This window comes from Pituophis catenifer, unplaced genomic scaffold (genome assembly GCF_029215685.1).
Source record: "Pituophis catenifer annectens isolate HBS135680 unplaced genomic scaffold, rPitCat1.0.hap2 SCAF_1, whole genome shotgun sequence".
Taxonomy (NCBI): Eukaryota; Metazoa; Chordata; class Lepidosauria; order Squamata; family Colubridae; genus Pituophis; species Pituophis catenifer.
In genome coordinates this window covers 306,386,579-306,408,958 of record NW_027256881.1, presented here as the reverse complement: position 1 = coordinate 306,408,958, position 22,380 = coordinate 306,386,579, and the positions used below count along the sequence as shown (strand labels likewise).

At 37.7% G+C, this 22,380-nt stretch overlaps 1 protein-coding gene across 4 annotated transcripts in view; it reads left to right on the top strand.

Annotated features, from left to right (window-relative positions):
* The window catches only part of TTC7B (tetratricopeptide repeat domain 7B), a 108,506-nt gene that overhangs the window by 43,560 nt on the left and 42,566 nt on the right, over positions 1–22,380 (top strand). For all 4 annotated transcript variants that reach the window (XM_070941291.1, XM_070941283.1, XM_070941276.1 and 1 more), the window contains 8 exons: positions 3,595–3,678; positions 9,767–9,871; positions 11,049–11,166; positions 11,275–11,332; positions 13,466–13,538; positions 14,362–14,522; positions 14,926–15,042; positions 17,977–18,074. In XM_070941291.1, the coding sequence (XP_070797392.1) occupies positions 3,595–3,678; positions 9,767–9,871; positions 11,049–11,166; positions 11,275–11,332; positions 13,466–13,538; positions 14,362–14,522; positions 14,926–15,042; positions 17,977–18,074 (814 nt within the window). The remainder of the gene's footprint in view (positions 1–3,594; positions 3,679–9,766; positions 9,872–11,048; positions 11,167–11,274; positions 11,333–13,465; positions 13,539–14,361; positions 14,523–14,925; positions 15,043–17,976; positions 18,075–22,380) is intronic.

The window sequence follows — 22,380 nt, the reverse complement described above, 5'->3', positions numbered from 1 at the left end:
TCATCACTCTCATTGTCAGAGGACGTTAAATTTAACACAGGCATGACTTATGAGCTTCATTTAAAGAAAGGAAGAAAAGTGGGATAGAAGTTTGCCACTATAATACTCCCAAATTAGAATATTCTGAAATAGAATGTGGGTATATATCCTTAAAAACTACTTCATTTTGGGGGGTGGGGGGGGAAATTATCTGGGGAAGAGTGGTTGATGCAGCATTAAATAGGCTTTCGCCCAGAATGTGAGGAGGTAAACTAAGAATTGTGAGGACTTTATGAATCTCTACTCAAAGGGTCCCAGAGGGTCAACCCACCATTTCCAAAGCATACCAGTATTCTCTGTTATATTTGTACCTGTAGTTCCCGACTTACAACCATTTGTTTAGTGACTGTCCGAAGTTATAACGGCACTGAAAAAAGTGATTTATGATCATTTTTCACACTTACGACTGTTGCAGCATCACCATGGTCATGTGATCAAAATTCAAAGGCTTGGAATTTTGCATGGATTTATGAAGGCTGCAGTGTTCTAGCACCATCTGATCACTTTCTGCAACCTTCTGACAAAGTCAGTGGGGAAGCCAGATTCATTTAACAACTGCATTGCTAACTTAACAACAACTGTAGTGATTCACTTAATTGTGTCAAAACTATGGCAAGAAAGGGTGTAAAATCGGGCAAATTTCACTTAACAAGAAACTTGCTTAGCAAACAGAAATTTTGGGCTTAATCGTAAATCAAGGACTTACCTATACTGAAGGTTTCTTTCACCATCACAAGCTTGAAGATTAGTTGTGCCTTTATTGCTACGTACTTTAGGGGAAGGGTTTTTTTTTCTTCTTACGATAAAAGCAGAATTGGGTGCTATTTAGCTAAGAAAGATCTCTATGTTTAAAAAAAATATTTTTGTGAGAGCAGCTTTATAAAAGCTGGAAATCCTGAATATAATGGGGTTTATTTCAGAGTAAATAACTACATAATTGCATTAAGGAACTATAGAAATAATTTTAAAAGTTAAATTTTAAATTTTATAAAATAGCATGTATACTGTGGACACTGAAACTCTGTGTGCTGGTCACAGAATATTCCAGTATTCCCAGCATTTTTCTTCTGGAATGCACCAATTCAACCATTCTATATGTGGCTCTTATTTTACATGAGTTTATAATATTTTGAATGTGGATTGTGAGAAATATGCTCCCATGTCAGAAGTCTTTGGAAAGGGTAATGGGGTCTCTGTGTAGTAGTAAATACATTTCTTTTTAAGAACTATCAATTCTTTATTGCTTTTACTGCTACCAATTGGAAACTAAATTCTGTGCCTACCCTGGAAGTAAGCATTATGGATCATCATCAGAATTAGTTCTGAAAAGGAACTGAAAAATATAACTGTAGTAGTCATTTTTGTTTCATAACTTTTTTCCTGGATAGCTGATCCATGCTTCTCTGCTTCCCATTCGTTCCATTTTTCATGGCTTCCCTTTCTTTGAAAGAGCCCTTCTTGCTCTTCCAAGTTCTATTTCCCTCATGATGAAATTTAACTTATCAAATTACTAAATCCATTCAATTTGTATGGTAAATTTCTTTCCTGCTGAAATATAGATAATTGAATTCATAAATAGAATTTAGATGCTTCCTTAATTAAATTTAGGCACCGCCTGGTTCCAACTAACTCTGGATGGCCGTATTATACATAATATACATAATTAATATACATAATTGTATATTATGTTACAATAAAATAGTTGCTGAAAATGTTGCAAAAGCATTAATCAGAATTTGAGTAAGTCAACTAACATTGAATTTAAAAATGCTATCCAATCAAATCCTGAAACAAGTGGTACTAGATGACAAAAACACCCAAATCATAAAGAATATATTCGCATCAGGTAGCAAATGTGAGACTAGGCCGAAAATATTCAGATGATGCAGAAATATGATGAGGGGTCAGACAGGGCTGTATCCTGTCCCCGCTGTTGTTTAATAACTACTCTGAGTCAATTTTCAACGAAGCACTGGAAAACATCGATGCTGGCCTAAAAGTAAACGGTGTTCGATCAACAGTTTAAGATATGCTGATGATACAGTTCTGCTTGCCAGTAAACATGAAGACCTTCAGCTCCTCATCAACAGATTGACAGAAATATCTGAAAAATACGGCTTAAAGCTTAACACCTCAAAAACCAAGATCATGGTCATCAGCAAACAACCCATTAATTTACCACTGATAAATTCGAAAAGAATACCACTAGAAAAAGTTGAAAGGATCACCTACCTTGGTTCTAATTTACATGAAAGCTGGGACATGACCACCACAGTAAAGACAAGGATAGAGAAAGCTCAAACAGCATTCTTCAAAATGAAAAAAGATCATCTGCAGCTACGACATAAGCCTGATTGAAAATCAGGCTTGTCAGATGTTACATCTTTTCTATTCTGCTCTACAGAGTAGAGCGTTGGTCTCTGACAGAAAGCCGCTTGAAGAGACTAGAAGCATTTGAAATGTGGATTTACAGATGGCTGTTACATATAAGGTGGGTTGACAAAATCAGAAATGAGGTGATAAGCCACCTGGGAAAGCCAAGGGAAATCATCAAAACCATTAAAAAGCAAAAGTTAGAATATTTCAGACATGTGATGCAACACCCGGAAAAATATGGCATACTTCATTTAATCCTCCAGGGAAAGATTGAAGGCAAACAAGGTCCTGGCAGAAGAAAAACATCATGGCTTCAAAATCTAAGGGACTGGTTTGGACAAAACTCGGCAGCACTTTTTCATGCGGCTGTTGATAAAAATAGAATCGCCAACATGATCTCCAGCATCTGATGACGGATATGGCACAAGAAGAAGAATCCAATCAAAATGTTTGAGGTGCTTGTTAGGGAATCATTGTGTTTGTTATCATTCCCTGCTTTGTTTTGTACAAAAATATGTTGGGAAGATGACCTCATTTCTCACTTTCTTATCTTTGTGACCTGACATTTGCGTTGAAACTCCCTTTTTTATATGTATTTAATGAACATTTCCTTTATGTTAACTGTTTTCATAGGTTCCATAGAATAGGTTTATATATTGCCTACCTGTTAGCTGTTGATTCAGAAGTTTAGTTTGTTAGGACATTTAAAGCTGAGCTAAAAGGAATTCACTTTTTAATCTAAAGTTTTTTGAGAATCTTCCTTTCCTGTTGTTAATTTCATCATGAAATTCCACTATAAAGTAACATAAATAATATTTTATGAATTGAAAGAAAGACATGGACAGAGAAAATGGAGTCAAAAAGTTGAATAAACTTCCTAAAGACAAAAGATGAGTTTTATAGTATACCCCTGCTCTTCTCTCCTCTATTGTTTGCATTACACTCACATAAAATAACCCAGGCTTTCATTCTTACTTGCATATGACAACAACAAAGTCTTCAGTCATTTGCATCATGCACCTTGGCATGATATTTATATTCTGTAACAAAAATTGCAAGCATTGTTTTGTTTGCCAGTAAGTGTAATTACCAGCTAATATAGTCAGTGTAGAAATATGAGTAGTGTTGGTTTAAATAATTTATACCTATTAATGATCTGTATTCTCAATTTTATTGCAGTGTTTGGAACGGGCTATGAAATTTGCCTTTGAAGAATTCCATCTTTGGTATCAATTTGCACTTTCATTAATGGCAGCAGGAAAAGTAAGTTTCTTTGCAAATTTTGTTTTATTACTGGCTGCTAATGGCAACAAAGTAGGCTATAATCCTGCATACACTCTTTGTGTTATATAAGCCTTCATTTTCATAACTGTGTACAGAATGGCAGCTCTAGCTCTGTTTATCTGTTGAGCCAACTGTTAAGGATATTGTTGTTGTGTTACCAACCAGCAGAGTGTAGAGCACAGAGAAACATTGCTGAGAGCAATGAATAAGAGATGTGCAAACTGGTTTATCAAAAGTTTACTTTATAGTGAAAAAACAATCTCATAGTCTTAAATCAATCCAAGTCTTTGCCAGTTAAATCAGTCCAGTGATACAAAAATCTTCTTACCACACAAACAGAAGTTGGTTAGAATAACAAACTCACTCTGGTTCACAAACCACGATGGTAGCAGATCCATCCAACGATGATAGCACAATGGATAGCACTCCTCACACAATAGTAGCTTATCATCAACTGAATACGTTACAGTACCTTTCTTAAATACGTTCACAACTAATTACAGCATGACTCAGCATTACAATGAATCAGCAGTAAAACTTTAAAGTCATACAATATATATTCATATTAAAGTCACAGAACACATATATTGCCTGGACAACTTGTTAGGCTCAAACCATATCCTAACACCAACAAACTGTAGACATCTACTGGTTAGAGTAGAAAAGTAGATGTAGCACAAATTTCTTTGTGTTTCTTTTTTTCCTTCTTTGAAATATTGTGTTTCATTGCTCCTAAATACAGGTAGTCCTCAAATTACGACCAGTGGCTCGGAAAGGGTGCTTTATATCTTTACATTTAACCTGTGATGCACATCTAGCCATTGTAAAACATTCTCCATTTCTGCATATTTAATAAACATTCTATATACCAAGATACCACTTACTGGAATTTTTTGCCATATATGTATAAATTGCAATCATTCATTCCATTTCTCTTCTCAGAAACAAAATTCTTGATCTGTATATAGTATTTAGATCTATACTCCTCACTGCATCATACAATCTAACATTCACTGCAAATCATTTGGCTTGTCAGCTTAACCCAGCATTAAAAATCAAGATAATATCACACATCAATCGTCTTTTTGCCTTACTCAATGTTGGGACATTTGTTAAACATTGCATTTATTCTCATACCTGCTTTATTGTATGTTATGCTGTTCTTACCACATTCAACAGCCAACCTTCAACTCCACATGTGTGTAAAATACTTCATAATTCAATTATCATAAGCTTTTTCTAAATGAACATAATATACCTTTTCATAATTCATATGTATCTTGATGGCTACTGAAGAGCAAAAATGTGGTCTTCATTCTCCCTGCCTATCCAAAAGCCCTTTCATTTAGTATTTTGTCAAACACAGTACTAGATGCATCCCTCCCCTCTATAATTTTGCAACTCTTGCTCCCTGGTATAAGGGAGCAACTTTTTTTCCCAACTATCAGACATAAATACAGGCCTCACGCTTATGCTCACATTAATCACATCTGTACTTTACTGTTTTCCAAGTTACACTATCTGGTTCTATGGATATGGGGCCGAGGAGGCGGAATATGGCTATCCTCACCCTTGAGCTTTCTTTCAAAGTCTCCATGGATTGGCCTGGTGAGAGACGGCCACCCTGGAAACTTTCGGGGTCGAATGATATGCACCTCCTTAGCCACTGTCGTGAGAGGACAGTGGAGCTTGGCAGCCTGACCATGGACTGGAATTTTCCCTACGCTTATAACATCAGTGGTCCCCCACCCTTGGACTGTTTCCCCTGATAGCTATATGTACTCGGTGTCGGAACTCCTCGCCCTGCGAGTTTCTCCCCTCTCGCAGATTTGGCCCCCCACATTATCGAGGGCCTATCTCGATGACGGACTTTGGAGTCCGGAGAGATGGCATGGAGCAAGGAAGAATTTATGGGGCTTTTTAGGGAAATTTTTAAAGATTTTAAGGGGTTCTGGGGGAGGGGGTTGTAATTATTCTTTTAAAGATATTGGGAAGACGACTAGGGCGGATTGGGGGGGAAATCCACCAGGGTCAGAGCCGTGCCCGGCACAGGGTAACGATTCGGGGGGACGAGGGATTGGGAAAGGGATGGGGGACGATATCTATGAGGGCTGTACCATCGGCACGGTGAATGGGAGGGGCAGATATGGCGGGAGCTGGGGACCACATCAGGTGCTGGGGGCTCGCACTTGCTGTCTGAGAGCAATTGCTTGCCCCGGTCCCCAAGGCTCTGCTCGGATACTAGGTGGCTTAGATACTCAGGAGCTGGGCCTTCGGCTGATGCTGTGCAATGCCAGGTCCGTGGTCAATAAGGCCCCCCTCATCCACGATCTTATACAAGAGGGAGGAGCGGACCTGGCGGGTATTACGGAGACCTGGTTGGGCCCGGAGGGTGGCGTCCCTCTGGTTGAAATGTGCCCACCAGGCTTCAGAGCATTCCATCAGCCGAGGGCTCAGGGGAGGGGCGGGGGGGTGGCGGTTATTATTAACGAGGATCTGGGTCCGAGGGAGACCACTGTGCCTCAGATAGCCGGATGTGAGTCCCTCCTTGTGAGGTGGGGCCGTGGGGTTCAGATGGGCTTGTTGCTTACGTACCTGGCTCCCTGCCGCGTGGCAACAGCCCTACCTGAGCTACTCGACGTGATAGCCACGGTGGCAGTAGATACACCCAGGCTTTTAGTCATGGGTGATTTCAACTTGCCATCCGTCGGTGAAACGTCTGAGGTGGCTCGGGAGTTCATGGCTTCCATGACGGCCATGGACCTGACCCAGTTAGTTCATGGCCCTACTCACAGGGGAGGTCACACTCTGGATCTGATTTTTGTCTCTGGCCAGTGGTTGAGTGGTCTTGTTATAGGGGATATAGACATGGAACCCTTGTCATGGTCTGACCACTCACTCCTTCGCCTAGATCTTCGAACCGCGACCCCTCGCCGCAGGGAGGCGGATCCAATTAGATGGATCCGCCCCAGGCGCCTGATGGATCCTGATAGGTTCCAGATGGAGCTTGGGCCATTTCCTGAGGAGCTAGCACATGACTCGGCCGAGGACCTGGTAGCCGCCTGGGATCGGGCGGCTGGTGGGGCCTTGGACCGAGTTGTGCCTTTGCGGCCTCTGACCCGATGCCGATCCCGTGCGGCTCCTTGGTTTACTGAGGAGCTGAGGGAAATGAAGCGCCGGAAAAGACGCCTGGAGAGCGGTTGGAGGGCCAGTCTCGCTGAATCTGATCGAACACTGGTAAGGTCGCATATTAAGGCCTACCTAGTGGCGATAGAGACGGCAAAGTCTAACTACTTTTCCGCCTCTATTGCGTCATCAGGGAATCGTCCGGCCGCCCTGTTTAGGGTGACCCGCGCCCTGCTCCATCCGGGAGTGCGGGAGGATCCCTTAGAAGGCAGGGCGGAGGATTTCGGACAATACCTGTATGACAAAATCGCCCAGATCCGGGGGGATTTGGACTCTGACTGGGTAGATCAGGGCAGGGTGACGAGGAATAGTCTTGAGAATGTTATCTGGGAGGAGTTTGATGCTGTGACTCCTGATGATGTGGACAGGATTTTGGGGAGACTTAGTGCGGCCACATGTTTACTGGACCCGTGTCCCTCCTGGTTGGTACTGGCTTCCCGGGAGGTTACACGAGGCTGGCTTCAGGGTGTTATCAACGCTTCGTTGAGTGAGGGTTACTTCCCCACCGCCTTGAAAGAGGCGGTGGTGAGGCCTCTCCTCAAGAAGCCGTCCCTGGATCCGGCAATATTGGCCAACTATCGTCCTGTCTCCAACCTTCGCTTTATGGCGAAGGTTGTTGAGAGTGTGGTCGCACGACAGTTTCCGCAATTCCTGGAGGAAACATCTTATCTAGATCCGTTCCAGTCGGGTTTCAGGTCTGGGCACAGCACAGAAACGGCATTGGTCGCGTTGGTTGATGATCTCTGGAGGGCTCGGGACAGGGGTTGTTCCTCTGTTCTGGTCCTGTTAGACCTCTCAGCGGCTTTTGATACCATCGACCATGGTATCATGCTGCACCGGCTGGAAGAGTTGGGGGTGGGAGGCACCGTGTTGCGGTGGTTCTCCTCCTTTCTCTCCGACCGGTCGCAGTTTGTGTTGGCAGGGGGGCAGAGGTCGACCTCGAGGCCTCTCATTTGTGGAGTGCCGCAGGGATCGGTCCTCTCGCCTCTCCTGTTCAACATTTATGTGAAGCCGCTGGGTGAGATCATCCGTGGCTTTGGGGTGAGATACCACCAGTACGCTGATGACACCCAGCTGTACATCTCCACCCCAGGCCACCCCAATGATGCCCTTGAAGTGATGTCCCAGTGCCTGGAGGCTGTACGGATCTGGATGGGGAGGAACAGGCTCAAGCTCAACCCTTCCAAGACTGAGTGGCTGTGGCTCCCGGCATCCCGATATAGTCAGTTGACTCCATCACTGACTATTGGGGGCGAGTCATTGGCCCCCACAGAGAGGGCTCGCAATCTGGGAGTCCTCCTGGATATGCAGCTGTCCTTGGAGGAACACCTGACGGCTGTAACCAGGGGGACCTTTTGTCAGGTTCGCCTGATCCGCCAGTTGCGGCCCTTTCTTGATCGGGATTCCCTGTGCACAGTCACTCACGCCCTCGTCACCTCTCGCCTTGACTATTGCAACGCTCTCTACATGGGGCTCCCCTTGAGGAGCACCCGGAGGCTCCAGCTGGTCCAGAACGCAGCAGCGCGGGTAGTGACGGGAGCAGCATGGCGCTCCCATGTAACACCGCTCCTGCGCGAGCTGCACTGGCTCCCAGTTGTCTTCCGGGTGCGCTTCAAGGTGTTGGTTATCACCTTTAAAGCGCTCCATGGCATAGGGCCTAGCTATCTTCGAGACCGCCTGCTGCTACCAACGACCTCCCATCGACCCGTGCGCTCCCACAGAGAGGGCCTCCTCGGGGTGCCATCAGCCAGACAATGTAGGCTGGTGACCCCCAGGGGGAGAGCCTTCTCTGTGGGGGCACCTACCCTCTGGAATCAGCTCCCCCCAGAGATACGGAGAATCCAAGACCTCAGTGCCTTCCGTCGCGCCCTTAAAACCCATCTATTTAAACAAGCCGGGCTGGCTTAAGATGAAATTTTTAACTGTTTTTTAAATGTTTTAAACGTTTTTAATTGGTAATGAGTTTTAATTGGGCCAAATTTATATATCTTTTAATTGTTTTTAATATTTGTTCTGCATGTTTTTTAATCTGGCTGTACACCGCCCTGAGTCCTCAGGGAGAAGGGCGGTATAGAAATCCAATATAAAATAAAATAAAAAATAAAATAAAAATCTACTAGAGCTGGAGCTCTTGCCTCACAATCAGGAGATAGAGGCAGATGTAGGATCTCCTGCTTGGGCAGGGAGTTGGACTAGATGACCTGCAAGGTCCTTTCCAACTCTGTTAATCTGTAACAATTTATTCCTTAAAATGTTTCAATCTTTTCACATCATTTATAACTTGCTTTTCATTTCATTTTATTTTTTATTTTTATTTTTTTTTAATTTGATTTATATGCCGCCCTTCTCCGGGGACTCAGGGCGGCTTACAATGCGTTAAGCAATAGCCTTCATACTTTTGTATATTTATACAAAGTCAGTTTATTTCCCCCACAAACTGGGTTCTCAATTTACCTACCTTAGAAAGGATGGAAGGCTGAGTCAACCTTTAGCCTGGTGAGATTCGAACTTACAGTAATTGCAAACAGCTGGTGTTAATCACAATGCTATCAGTCTGCTGAGCCACCAGGCTCATTTTTTCTATATAAGAGAATCCTTATTTAGCCTTTTTCATTTACTTCTCAAACATTTTTTAAAATTTTCATTAGAATAAGTCTAAACTCTTGGCATTTTTATATGCTACACAATGCTACTTTGTGTAAAAATTCAAATCTGATTAGTAGTTGCTGGACAGCAATCAAAATCAAACCCAATTCCTTCTTGAATAAAATGCATTGCATCTTTTTTTAATTATATCTTGGAATGGTTTAAAGTAGCAAATTGAAATAGCACATTTTGCTACTTCCTCACTGTCTTATTTTCTAACACCCTTTTTATATAGTCTGCTCGAGCTGTGAAAGTCTTAAAAGAATGTATTCGGTTGAAGCCAGATGATCCTACGATTCCACTTCTTGCTGCTAAATTATGTATGGGAACTCTTCATTGGGTAAGTTTTTTTGTTAGTCATCTGAAAAATGAAGAATTAAGTATTTAAGGACATATGTATATATCCTGCTTTGTTTTGGGTTTTTTAAAATTCTGCATTGTTCTACTAAGTGCATTAGTTTTAGTGTATTACTGGTCAGTGTATTATATCTTCAAAACCATGTAAGGCTGGAAAGAATATGCTTTTTAACAAACATTTTAAACCTTAAGGCTCCAGACTATTTTGGTACTTGGTTCTATGTTCAAAATGCTGTGGGTCAGTTTCAAACATGATTAATATTATGGTTCACACATCCATGAGGTTTGGGGAATGCTTTTATAATTATACTTCATAAAGAGTTCTAACCTGGCTTATAAATACTGCATCTTTGGAAGTTCTTTTAGAATGCATATTTGTGATGGCATGTGTGTAATATGTGTAGTAACAGAAAGTGAGTAATTTGGCTATGAAAAGAAAACCTGGAATTTATTATTTTAAACTGATCTGTTACCTTAGATTTAAAGGTAACACTTTAGTTCCTCTATTTAGTCAGTTGATAATAGTTGCCTGTATTATCATGCCTTGATTGGAAAAATTGGTAACAAGTGCTTACTGAAACTGGAAGGAATTTAGTCAACAGACACATCGAAGTTCACATAGAAAGTTAATCGATTTCCTACAATACAAAATTGGTAACGGGTAGCCTTACATTTCATTCATACTATTTACTTGGATAACTTGATTCCTATGTGCACCTCAGGCAAATTTTTACCCAGTCCCTTCATTGTCTTTTGAGCTCCTGATTTTTGGACTAATTTAGTTCATTCTTTTGTGGGGATTGACTTGAACCTTCTAAGCCATCTGAGTACTTTTTCTCTCTATAAGTCTTCATGTTAGGATACTGAGATGATGCCATCCAGAAATGTATAGGAACATTGAAATTGTTCCCACATTTCTTGGCATCATCTTGGTCTGTTCTTCAACTTGTGAAATGTTGCATGTATAAGAAAGGGAATGGTGTTGATAACCATGTTTATTTCTATACTCTTTGCTACCTTTGGCACTTGTGATATGGTTTGGGGATCTTGATTTTAAATTAGAATAATTTGAATTCTAGTAGATATTGGTCAATCTGATTTAAACAGTGAATTCTGAATTAGTAAATTCTGCCATTTTTCCTATGACAATCTGTTTTTAGTTAGAAGAGGCAGAAAGATTTGCCAGAATGGTGGTTGATGTGGGGGACAAAACATCAGAATTCAAAGCCAAAGGTTTTTTAGCCCTAGGATTGACCTACAGCCTACAAGCTACAGATGGTAAGTAAATTTCATGTATCTATTTATGAGATTATTAAAATTGGTTTGATAATTAAATATCACTAATTAAATGTCCATTTAAATATCACTAATGAATTATGTCTTTAGCTTCTTTGAGAGGAATCCAAGAGGTCCTGCAGCGAAAGGCTCTTCTAGCATTTCAAAGGTTAGTGGATGGTAAACTTTTTGCTAAGCTGTAGATAATGAAAACTGTATTTTTGAAATGAATATGTTTATAAACGATTATATAATATGGATTAATCTCTGGGAGTAGAGAGCATATTGTATTAGAATTTGGTTCATCAAGTAAAGCGGGCAAATCCAATCTGATTCCAACAGATTACCTCTTATTTCATTAAAGATATTTTTGTTATCAGCTAATAGAAAATAACATTTGCTCAACCTTTGTTTAAAGAACAATTCTTGTATCAGATTTTTTTCTTTTTAAACAAAGCATAGCTCTGGAGCAGCACAGTGGAGAATTAGTAGAATATATGCTTTTATTCTTAAATAAAGTTTATTTTATTCTTAGTATTATTCTTAATAATAATACTAGTGAGAATAGTAATATATCAATTAAACAAAAATTTAATTTAATTTAATTTAATTAATTCAATTTATATGCCGCCCCTCTCCGAAGACTCAGGGCGGCAAATGTGATTATTCTGTTAAAAATAATATTTCCTGCATTAAAGGTAAGGTTAGAATCAGGTAAATGTTTTAAGCTATAAACAGTTAAAAATGTATTCCTAATGGGGATATCAGTTATTTGCAAGATGCACAATATCCCATTTTAATCAACATTAAGAGTCTTAAGTATGTTTCTTACGATATTAAGAAGAGACCTATTCAACAAAAGTTTTTCTTTCATGTTTCCTGGATATTCCAGATAAAGTTTTAAAAGGTGACTGTCTGTAACATGTGAAGGAAGTGAATAGTAGGAGAGGGGATAATTACTTGTAAAATGTAGTCTTGGTCCCACTACTCTTCCCATTTAAACTCAGTATCCATATAGGTAGTCTTCAGATTACAATGGCAATTGGGACTGAGATATAGCTAATCCTTGACTTTAACTCACAATTGGGACAGATTTTCTATTGCTAAGTGAGTCGCACTCTTTTGCCACAGTTGTTAAACAAATGTGGTGGCATTAACTGTATGCACCTTTGGCTTTGCTTGATGGGAAGTAACACACCCACATAAAGACAAACACAGTGGTGATGAATATCAGGACATAATATTTTTGTTACAAGAACTCTGAGGGAGAGCAGGTATTATCTCATTGCATTATAGAATTAATTATATAAAAACATTATATTAGTACTGTTCTTATATAATTAATTCCAATATACAGAATTCCTTATGGATAATTTTTTACTTTGTCTTTACCAAAGAAAAGAGGTTAGGAGAACATCCTTTGAAACGTGAATCATGAATTTGTATCAGTACAGGCTGTGTCATGTATGCCCATCTTCCTATAAATATATCGTTGTAGTCATCTGGCATAGATGTCAGCAACCATTTATGCAAGTAATATTTAATCTGGATTATTTCTTGAGATTTTAAACTGATGATGATGACATAATACTAGGTAGCTGCCAGATGGTAATCACCTTTCTTTCATTGCTAGATTTAGTTAGATTTCTGAAACAGTAATCTATAAAAGAAAATCTCTGTATTATGTTATTAATTCTGTGAGCAGTCTGTTTATCAGATTTTTAATTCACTTTTAAAAATCTGAACAAAATATTAAAACACCCTTTATTACTTAATTATGAAACATAAGAATCCCTCTGACATTGGAGAATGTTAGACATTTGGTTGGTTGGTTGGTTGGTTGGTTGGTTGGTTGGTTGGTTGGTTGTATCCCACCTTTTATTTTTACAAATAACTCAAGGTGACAAACATATCCAACATACCTTCTTCCTCCTTTTTTCTCCACAACAACCCTGTGAGGTAGATTAGGCTGAGAGGGAGTGACTGGCTCATAGTCACTCAACTGGATTTCATAATTAAGGCCCTGACATCTTGAAACAACCAGGGAAAATAGGTAAAAAAATAATAACTGACAGGAAGGAAGAGAGGGAGGGAGGGCTTATTTGATTAGGAAGTACAACTGCCTGGGTGTCAGAAACAACAAACTTCTAGTGTGTTAAGCTATCAATAAAGGAAGAAAGGAAGTAACATTGAAAATCCATCCAATGTCACATTACAACTGAAGACAGTTTTCCAGGATGCAATACAAATGATCTAGATAAATGTAATACCAATAAATCTAATATATCTTAATTATTTTCAGGGCACATACTTTGTCTCCAACTGATCATCTGGCAGCCTTTTATTTAGCTTTACAGTTTGCTATTTCTCGACAGGTAGGTTTAAAAATCAGTAACATTGTTAACATTGATTGGCAGTAAATACAATTGTTAATTGAAGTGCTTTTAATATCCACTGTGTTCCTGTTTCCAAATGAAATTATTTATACATTTCAAAATTGCTGTACAAAATATCAGGAATATTTTATCGATCACTTTTGTATGCCTACATTCCTTCTTGCTGATTCAGTGTTAGGGTAGAAAAATAACATTATATTTCATATAGGATTCAATTTTCAAGTTTTGTATTTTATTTGTATATATTACATAAAATAATTCATTTTCTAGTAAAGATTAGAGTACAAAGTACAAAGTCTTCAGTCCATGCATCTTTTTATTCTACCTTTAATGCCCCTATCCCAAAATCATGACATTTGGATGTTGCTTTGTCTTTGTTAAGACTATTTTCTTTTTGAATAGTACTAGAACATGGAAAGGGCCCAAGCCAAATGCATTCTGAGAAAATAAACAATGAAAGATCTTTAAAAAATTAAATTGCAGAATTTTGAAACCTGAAACAGGTACATTTCATGTATTTAAGTAATACTGATGTACCTTGAATTTACAATGCTAAGGGAAAGTTTATTTTTAAATCTGATTTTAGCAAGACTGGGTACATACTTCTTATAGCTTAATGGATAACAAAATCATTAGTATCTGTAAGCAAGCTCTCTAGTGAAATGTTTCCTCCAAAAAGTAAACATGTATTTAGGACTACTTTCCATTCCTTCTTGCTGTTGTTATTATCCATATGGGTAATAGAATTATTCTAAAAATACGTGTTGTGGTAATAATTCCTTTCAGTTTTTATCTTAACTAGATACCAGAAGCTTTGGGTTACGTTCGTCAGGCTCTGCAGCTTCAAGGTGATGATGCTAATTCTTTACATCTCCTTGCCCTCTTGCTGTCAGCTCAGAAACACTACCATGATGCTCTGAATATCATTGACATGGCGTTGAGTGAATACCCAGAAAATTTTATGTGAGTAATAATTATTTCTGCTTCTACACATGCTCAACATGACATTGAGCTAATCCAGCTGTGATGTTGGGAGAGATTGTAAATTCGTTTTTCATTTTTCCTGATGGTATCCTATAATCTTCACTCTTGATGAGTAAGAATGTGATTTTCTGCTTCCGAGCTTCTTCTTTGTTCTGTAGATACCCTACAGCTGTCTTTCTACACATTACATTATATATTATTTAGACATACTGAAACAAATGTCTAAATGCAATTGTTTTATAATAAAAATAAATGCAATTCTATTTCTCCTTGTTCTACCTTTTCATGAATTTACTTTAAAACGGTATTATTTCCATTGGAAGTGCAAAATAATGGCACTGTATAAAAATATAAAGAAGCTTTAATATTTGTTTTCTCTTAGATTATTGTTTTCCAAAGTCAAATTGGAATCACTCTGCAGGGGCCCCGATGAGGCACTTCTTACTTGTAAACATATGTTGCAGATCTGGAAATCTTGTTACAATCTTACTAATCCCAGGTAAGAATTATGGATTCAGTAACGTGAATTATGGATCATCTGATGAACAAAATAATACATAATTTTAAAAATTATAAAATATAGTTTATTATTGAGATGTTCTATTGTTCTTATTTTGCAAATAGCTTTTTAATATTGATTTTATTTTAACATATGGTACATATGAGTGGTTTAGGATTGCTTCCTTCATTTTAATTGGAAAAATCTGAATCATTGAGCTAGATTTGCATTTTAAAATATAAATCTTATTTTCGTAAATTAATGTTTTAATTTACAAAATGTTTTGTTTTAAGTGATGAAGGTAGGCATTGCTAGAATATTTATAAAGAAATCTGTGGAAAAAATTAAGAAAGATTCTGGCCTTCTCCATCTTACTGGCTAGGAATCATGGGAATTATAATCCCAACACATTTAGATCACCCAGTTGGGGAATACTGGATTAAGATACAGCAAATTTATCTGCAGGTATAAGTAAATTTACTATGCACTATAACTGCCCATCAAGGTAACAATAGTGGAAGCTCAGTGCAACTGCAGAGATTACTCTGTACATTAAAGTCGATCTCCTTGTAAAGATTGATGGATTCAGAGAGATTCCTGGCTGCTTTGCAGATTTTATTGGCAATTGATAGGCAACTCGCCTGAAGCTTTTATGAATCTCTAGGATTCAGAGATGAATCAGGCTATAGATTAGAGCCCTATTATATGCTGTTGCTTTACTGAGGAACTTCTGGCAATGAAAAGAGAGATTCAGTGACTCTTGCAGAATAGAGGTCACTTGTATTAATTGAAGGGACTGCAATAGCGATGGTTAATGCCTATGCACCTAATTTAAATTGTCCTATTATGTTTTGAGAAAGTTTTAAATATTTGAATGATAAAGGTGGTAATAGATTTCAATGAAATACTGCATCCTGAACTTAATAGAAATACACCGTCATAAAAAAAAAAACCATATTAGTGAGGGAAATTTAGAATTTTACAGATACTAAGAAATGAGTGGAATAAAGAATTAGATGCTCCTATCTTGTCTAGACAATGGGAAAGTGACTTCATTTTTATACCAAGACTGTCAATGGACCTTAAACTTCAACTTGTACAACAAAAGATAATTTTATTTATTTATTTTTTGTACACTGAGAGCATATGCACCAAGACAAATTCCTTATGTGTCCAGTCACACTTGGCCAATAAAAATTCTATTCTATTCTATTCTATTCTATTCTATTCTATTCTATTCTATTCTATTCTATTCTATTCTATTCTATTCTATTCTATTCTAATAACTTAGAATTTATTGGAGTCCTCTATATTTGAATGTAAAAGGTCTGTCTAAGACAGCATTCTGTTGGAGCTGTAATAAATATAATATTTTGTTAAAACACATGTTTTCACCATGTCCTATACTTAATTTGGGAGAAAGTAGTGGATTATGACAGTGTGACAAAAACTAATATTTTTGAAGGATAGTATTCTCTTGAATTACATACCTATTACATGAAATATGACAACTGGACAATGTAACTGGGTTATTTGTGCCCTTACTATATCCAAAAGACTGATATTGCAACATTGGAAAGATAAAAATGTATGGCCCCATTCATTCAATAGATGGATTATACTCTCCACCTGTAAGCAGATTAGCTATGAGTTGAAATTTGTAAATAAATCGACATGACAGTCCCATAAAACATGCATTACATAATAAAAGGCTTCCTCATTAATGGATCATCACTCATGTTTTAAAAATAGAAAGCCAAGTCAATGTCATTCACTACATGCTTTGTGCACTAGAGCAGCTAAGTTGTTACTAAGGATAACTGGGCTACCCTTTTTAGAGGGACATACTGTAGGTATGAAAACGAAGATCTGGCCAGAACAAACACGCTTTTATACCTTAGGAAAGTCAGTTGTGGATGCCATTAGACAATAAAAATTATTTACATAGCAGCAGCCTTCGTAACTTTATTGTAATGATTTTATATACCAGGTATACATATTCAGAATGGACTGTGTTTGAAACAGGTCTAGCATATGTTTCTGGCTAATAATATCTCTTCCTTCCTATCACTCATGTGAGGTGTACCAAATTAGAAAAAACAAGGCAAGCAGATCTCCCTGCACCATGCAGCCAAGTATCCAAAAGAGATGAATAACTGTTAGCTTCATTATTTTCATTATTAATATTGGGCACATGTAACAAGGAGCTGACTAATGCAGCAGTTTCTAGGAAATGTGTGCTGATTAATAAAATACTTACTGCTTGATGAAATGGACCAAGAAAGGTTTCCCTTCTGTTTCCTGTGGATTATTGTAATTGCATCATTCATTGCACATGGAATTAGGTGTCCAGCAACCCTACTTCAGTGTCTTGCAGAATGTTTTATACTTCTTTTATAGCAGCTGAACAAAGAAAGGAAGTAGTTTTATTCTCTGCATAGAAGGCGTTACTTGAAAATGGATGTAGAAATTTCACTAAGAGGAAATTGCCAGGATGAAAAATTAGGATGTCCTTTTTACAATTTAAAGTAGGCACGAAGAAACCAGAATTTGTCATACTTTTTTAGCGTTTATCATTTGTCAATAACATTGTTGCTGCATTAGCAGCACTAAGTAGCCTTGCTTTCCTATAGAAAAATATGTGTTAGAGAGAGTGTGTGCGTTAACAGTCAAATAAAAACAACACATTTTATAACGGCTGAATTTCAACTACTTCAGAAGTCTCAGAAATAGAAAGGTGAATATGTAAAAGACAATGTTGGTTTCAAATGCTTTCAAACAGCATAGCTACACACACACACACACACACACACACACACACACACACACACACACACAGAGTATATAATACACATACACAAAGACATGATGTACAGACCTCATTATTCTTTTGTAATGATTTAAAGTATTAATATATTGCATTATTTCCTACAGTGATTCTGGACGTGGCAGCAGTTTATTGGACAGGGCCATTGCTGACAGGCGACAGCTCAATACAATCACTCTCCCAGATTTCAGTGATCCTGAAACAGGTGAATATTCATTCTGTTGTCATCAAAATGTCAGACACAATTATGTGTTTTCTTTGCAAGATAGGATGTAAACAGTTACACAGTAAATTTTCAGGTTTTTTACATATATTCTTAGAAGAAACAATCCATTTGAGTGTATCAGGTTACTTGTTCTTCATTTTTAAATCTCCACTTAAATCTTTCTAGGTAATCTGGATGATAAATTTCATTTTGAAGCAAAATTGTTGTTGCTATAAAGTCATTTAATTTCAGAATCTACCAAGCAAGGCTTGGTAGGATGAAAACAGAAATACTGTTGTTATTAAATGCCTCTTGGCCAAATCCAATGTAACCGTTTCTGCATTTCAGATAAGGATTTTGGCAGGATCACACTTCCAAGTTCCATTCTTTTAATAACCCTAACCCTATGTATCCTACATTATTTGTTCTAACAACTCTCCCATTCTTTGAAGATTTTATTTTTTCATATTGTTTGTGTTCGGCTAGCAAAATACCCGTAAAAATTTGTTATTTCAATGTAATAATTTATTTGCCATAGGTTTAGGAAGTAATCTTTCTACCCACATAAATATAAATGATTGAAATAGTAATATTATATGGAATAGAAGATGAATCCTTAGATTTCAAAAATAAAATCACTTTCTGCATTATGTTCACATATAGATACCTCTCCCTCCCTCCCTCTCTCCCTCTCCCTCTAATTACCTGACTGCAGTTGTTCATAAAAACAAGACATTAAACATCCGAAATGCAGAGCACACAGAAAATTGTCAGGAGATGCCATTTTTATGCTAGTTTATCCTTTGTCCATGACCAATTCCAGACAGTAGTGATACTCAGCTCCCTACTATGTGGGGTACTCTAGGATATGGTTCTCCTCCCTTATTTAAAATCTATATGGGTATCTCATCCACTGCCATGGGGTGAGGTATCATCAGTATATAATTTTATGTCTCTGCCCGTGCTAAATTAACTGATACTGATAATCAGCAGTGGTGGTGCAGTGGTTTGAACTGCTGCCTGCTGGATGCCTGCAATTTAGCAGTTCAAATCTCAACAGGCTCAAGGTTGACTCAGCCTTTCATCCTTCCGAGGTGGGTAAAATGAGGATCCAGATTGTTAGGGGCAATATGCTGACAGTAAACTGCTTAGAGAGGGCTATAAAGCACTGTAAAGTTGTATATAAGTCTAAGTGCTATTGCTAGTGCTACTGTGAACATCTTATCCCTATGCCTGGAAATCGTAAAGGTCTGGATACGGAAAAACAGGCTTCAGCTTGGCAAGACCGAGTAGCTTTGGGTTTGGAGCCTGCCACTTTGAAAACTAGGCTGGATGGAGTTGTACTGCCCCATGTACTGCATAATCTGGGATCCTACTGGATTCGTGACTCCTTGAAGATCAGATGACAGTCATGGCTATGAGGACCTTTTCATAGCTTGTATTGTGCTTCACTTGTACTCATTCCCAGATCAAGAAGCTCTGCTCAGAGTCACTCATGCCTTAGTCATGTCCTGATTGGACTATGTAATGCTGTCCTTGAGGAGTATCCAGAAGTTTCAGCTGTTGCAGAATGCAACGGCCCAGGTATATGTCCTTCCAAAAAAGCACACAGTATACCTCTGTTCCCAAGCTGCATTAGTTGTCAGCTTACTTCTGATCTAATTGAAGGTGCTGGTTCTCACCTTTAAATCTCTTCTTGATACGCGACCTTGATTATCTAGGGATGGCCTCTTCCCAATTACCTCTGCCCATGCCATCAGATTTGATAAAATAGGTATGCTGTGGGTTTTATTTGCCAGGGATCTTTGCTTGGTGGGTCCCTGGTGTCAGACCTTCTCTACCATGGTGCCTGTCTAATGGATCATTCTCCCTCCCTCCCTGAAGTGGGGCTAGCTTCATCCCCGTTGATGTTCAGGAGGTCCCTCAAGACCTGGCTTTGTCACCAGATCTGGAGTCCCAAAAGATCAATAAAAACTTACAATGGTTTCTTCATTGGGGCTGTGCTGTTTTTTTTTAATGTTATTTTTAATATCTGTTTTATATTTTAACAATGACTTGTTTTTATATATTTATTGTTTGTAGTCCTTTGTTGTATGCCACAGAATTGCTTTTTATGAGTTGAGAAACTATATAAATTTGAAAGATAGATAGACAGACAGAGTGATAAAATACCTACCAGTGCTGTTTATCTATGTGATAGCTATGTGTTCTACTCTCTATTTAATTGAAGTTGTTTGAATGTTGTCATGTAATTAGATCTTCAACATGCACGTCTCAAGAAAACTTAGGACCTAAGTTTTAACTTAGGAACTCAGGGATATTTACCCCAATCTTCGTAAATGCTGTGACATATACACGGATTTATAGAAGATAAGCCTTGAAATAAGACACTTCATTACCTTTTTATATTAAATTTTGTATCAAAAAGATTTGAAGTATTAGGTTATGTCTAAATATTTAGTTACAAGATGGTTCAAAATATGATTTATTTATTTATTTTGTTTCACAAGTTAATTCTAAGTTGTTAGAGTAAAATATAGAATGTTGCATATTTTGGCTTTAAGTTTTCTTTTTGTTGAAAGGTTAATTTCCAAGGGACTTTATGCAGGATCATACAAATAGCCTTTCAGATGTATATTGAGCTCTCTATATGTATATGCCCCTGTGTGCATTTACTTCTTCAAAATTGTTCCAGGGAATTTTTAATCCCCTACAGATCTAAAAGGAGCCAGATTTCATCTAATAATAGCATTTTATTAGTACAAGGATTCTTAATCCTTTGTAGAATGGTACAAATTTTCAAATGTTGAGAATATACCGTGGATATTCTTTGTAAAATTATTGCCATGTTGCTGCTGTTGTTGTTTTTCGTTATCTCTAGCTGTCATTCCTTTAGGCTACTTCTTATCATATTTTTTTATTGAGAATTTTTTCCTGAAAAGATAGGCGTACTTCCAAACTGCCTATTGATTTTCATTTTCTTTTGTTTATTTTTGAATGTAGCTTTTTCAACACATTGGGGGCATAAAAGCACTCTTATTTTGTTTTACAGCATATCTGCTGCAAATTTGTTATTTTTTTAAAAGTAAAATCTCAGGAGGTAAGGAGCCGGATTGGCACCAATTGGAATATTTATAAACCCTATAGATTACAGTAGGGCACAGCTTGGTTCAGTTTATCTAGATAATTGAATTGATTACAATTTATATTTTATTACATATAGTAAAATTACATGAATGATACTATTTTACAGACAGTTGTTGCATTGAGAAATAAATGGTGGCTGCAAATAATAGTGATGTTAGTCTATAGCACAGGTGTCAAACTTGCTGCGTCACGTTGTTGTTACGTGACGTTTCATGACATTTTTCCCCATTGCGGAACTGGAGTGGTGTGGCCTATGTGTGATGCATCCGGCCCGCGGGCCACCAGTTTGACACCACTGGTCTATAGCATCTGCAAATTACCATTGGACAGGGCGAGTCTTGGTGGTACCATCTGGATTTAATGAATCCAGATAAATTAACTATGAAAAGTTTCCCACATACTTTGCAACGTAAGGTTTGGATACTTAGTCTTCAGTGGACTCTTTCTTAGTAACTTTTGTTGTTATTATTATTTTATCCTGTAGCCTGGTATATGTATACCACTTCTTTATTTTAACTCTTACAAAAAGAAGGAAATATAAACGATAAGAGATCTGAATGAATTGACTGGCATATAAGCCTTTGTTAATAAATAAATACTGGCACAAATAAATTAGGGGAAGTCATACTCAATCATAACATCTGAATTATAAGCGAATGTTAATTGCTTAAAGGCAATAGTGTTGTCTGGTTAATTTAGACAAAATGAAGCAATTGTTTGACTGCTTTTTTTTCTAAGTTGCTGGGCAGAACCAAAGGATTAAAACAGAAAAGCTAGTTTTAAGTTGATGTTGTGCAGAATCGGAGACAGAAGTATATCAACAAAAACACTTTTCAGCTGATATATTATTATCTTGTTCTTTAGGACATTTATGAAATAGTCTTATTATGTCTGCTGTCAGTCAAATATAATAGTAATTTAAAAAACCTTGCAGACAGTTACCCAGTGAGAAAGAGATGTATTAACTTCAGGATTGAATGTGTGTTTCTATCTCTCATTAAATAGCATAGCTAAAGAAATATTTTCATTTGTCTTGCTAAAGTACATTGATTTGTTTTTTCCCCCTTCCTTGCTCCTTTCAATATATATTTTAAATTTTATCTCTGACTTGCTATAATTCTGTAATAATAGTGTTTTCTGTGTGGAAATATTTCCATCT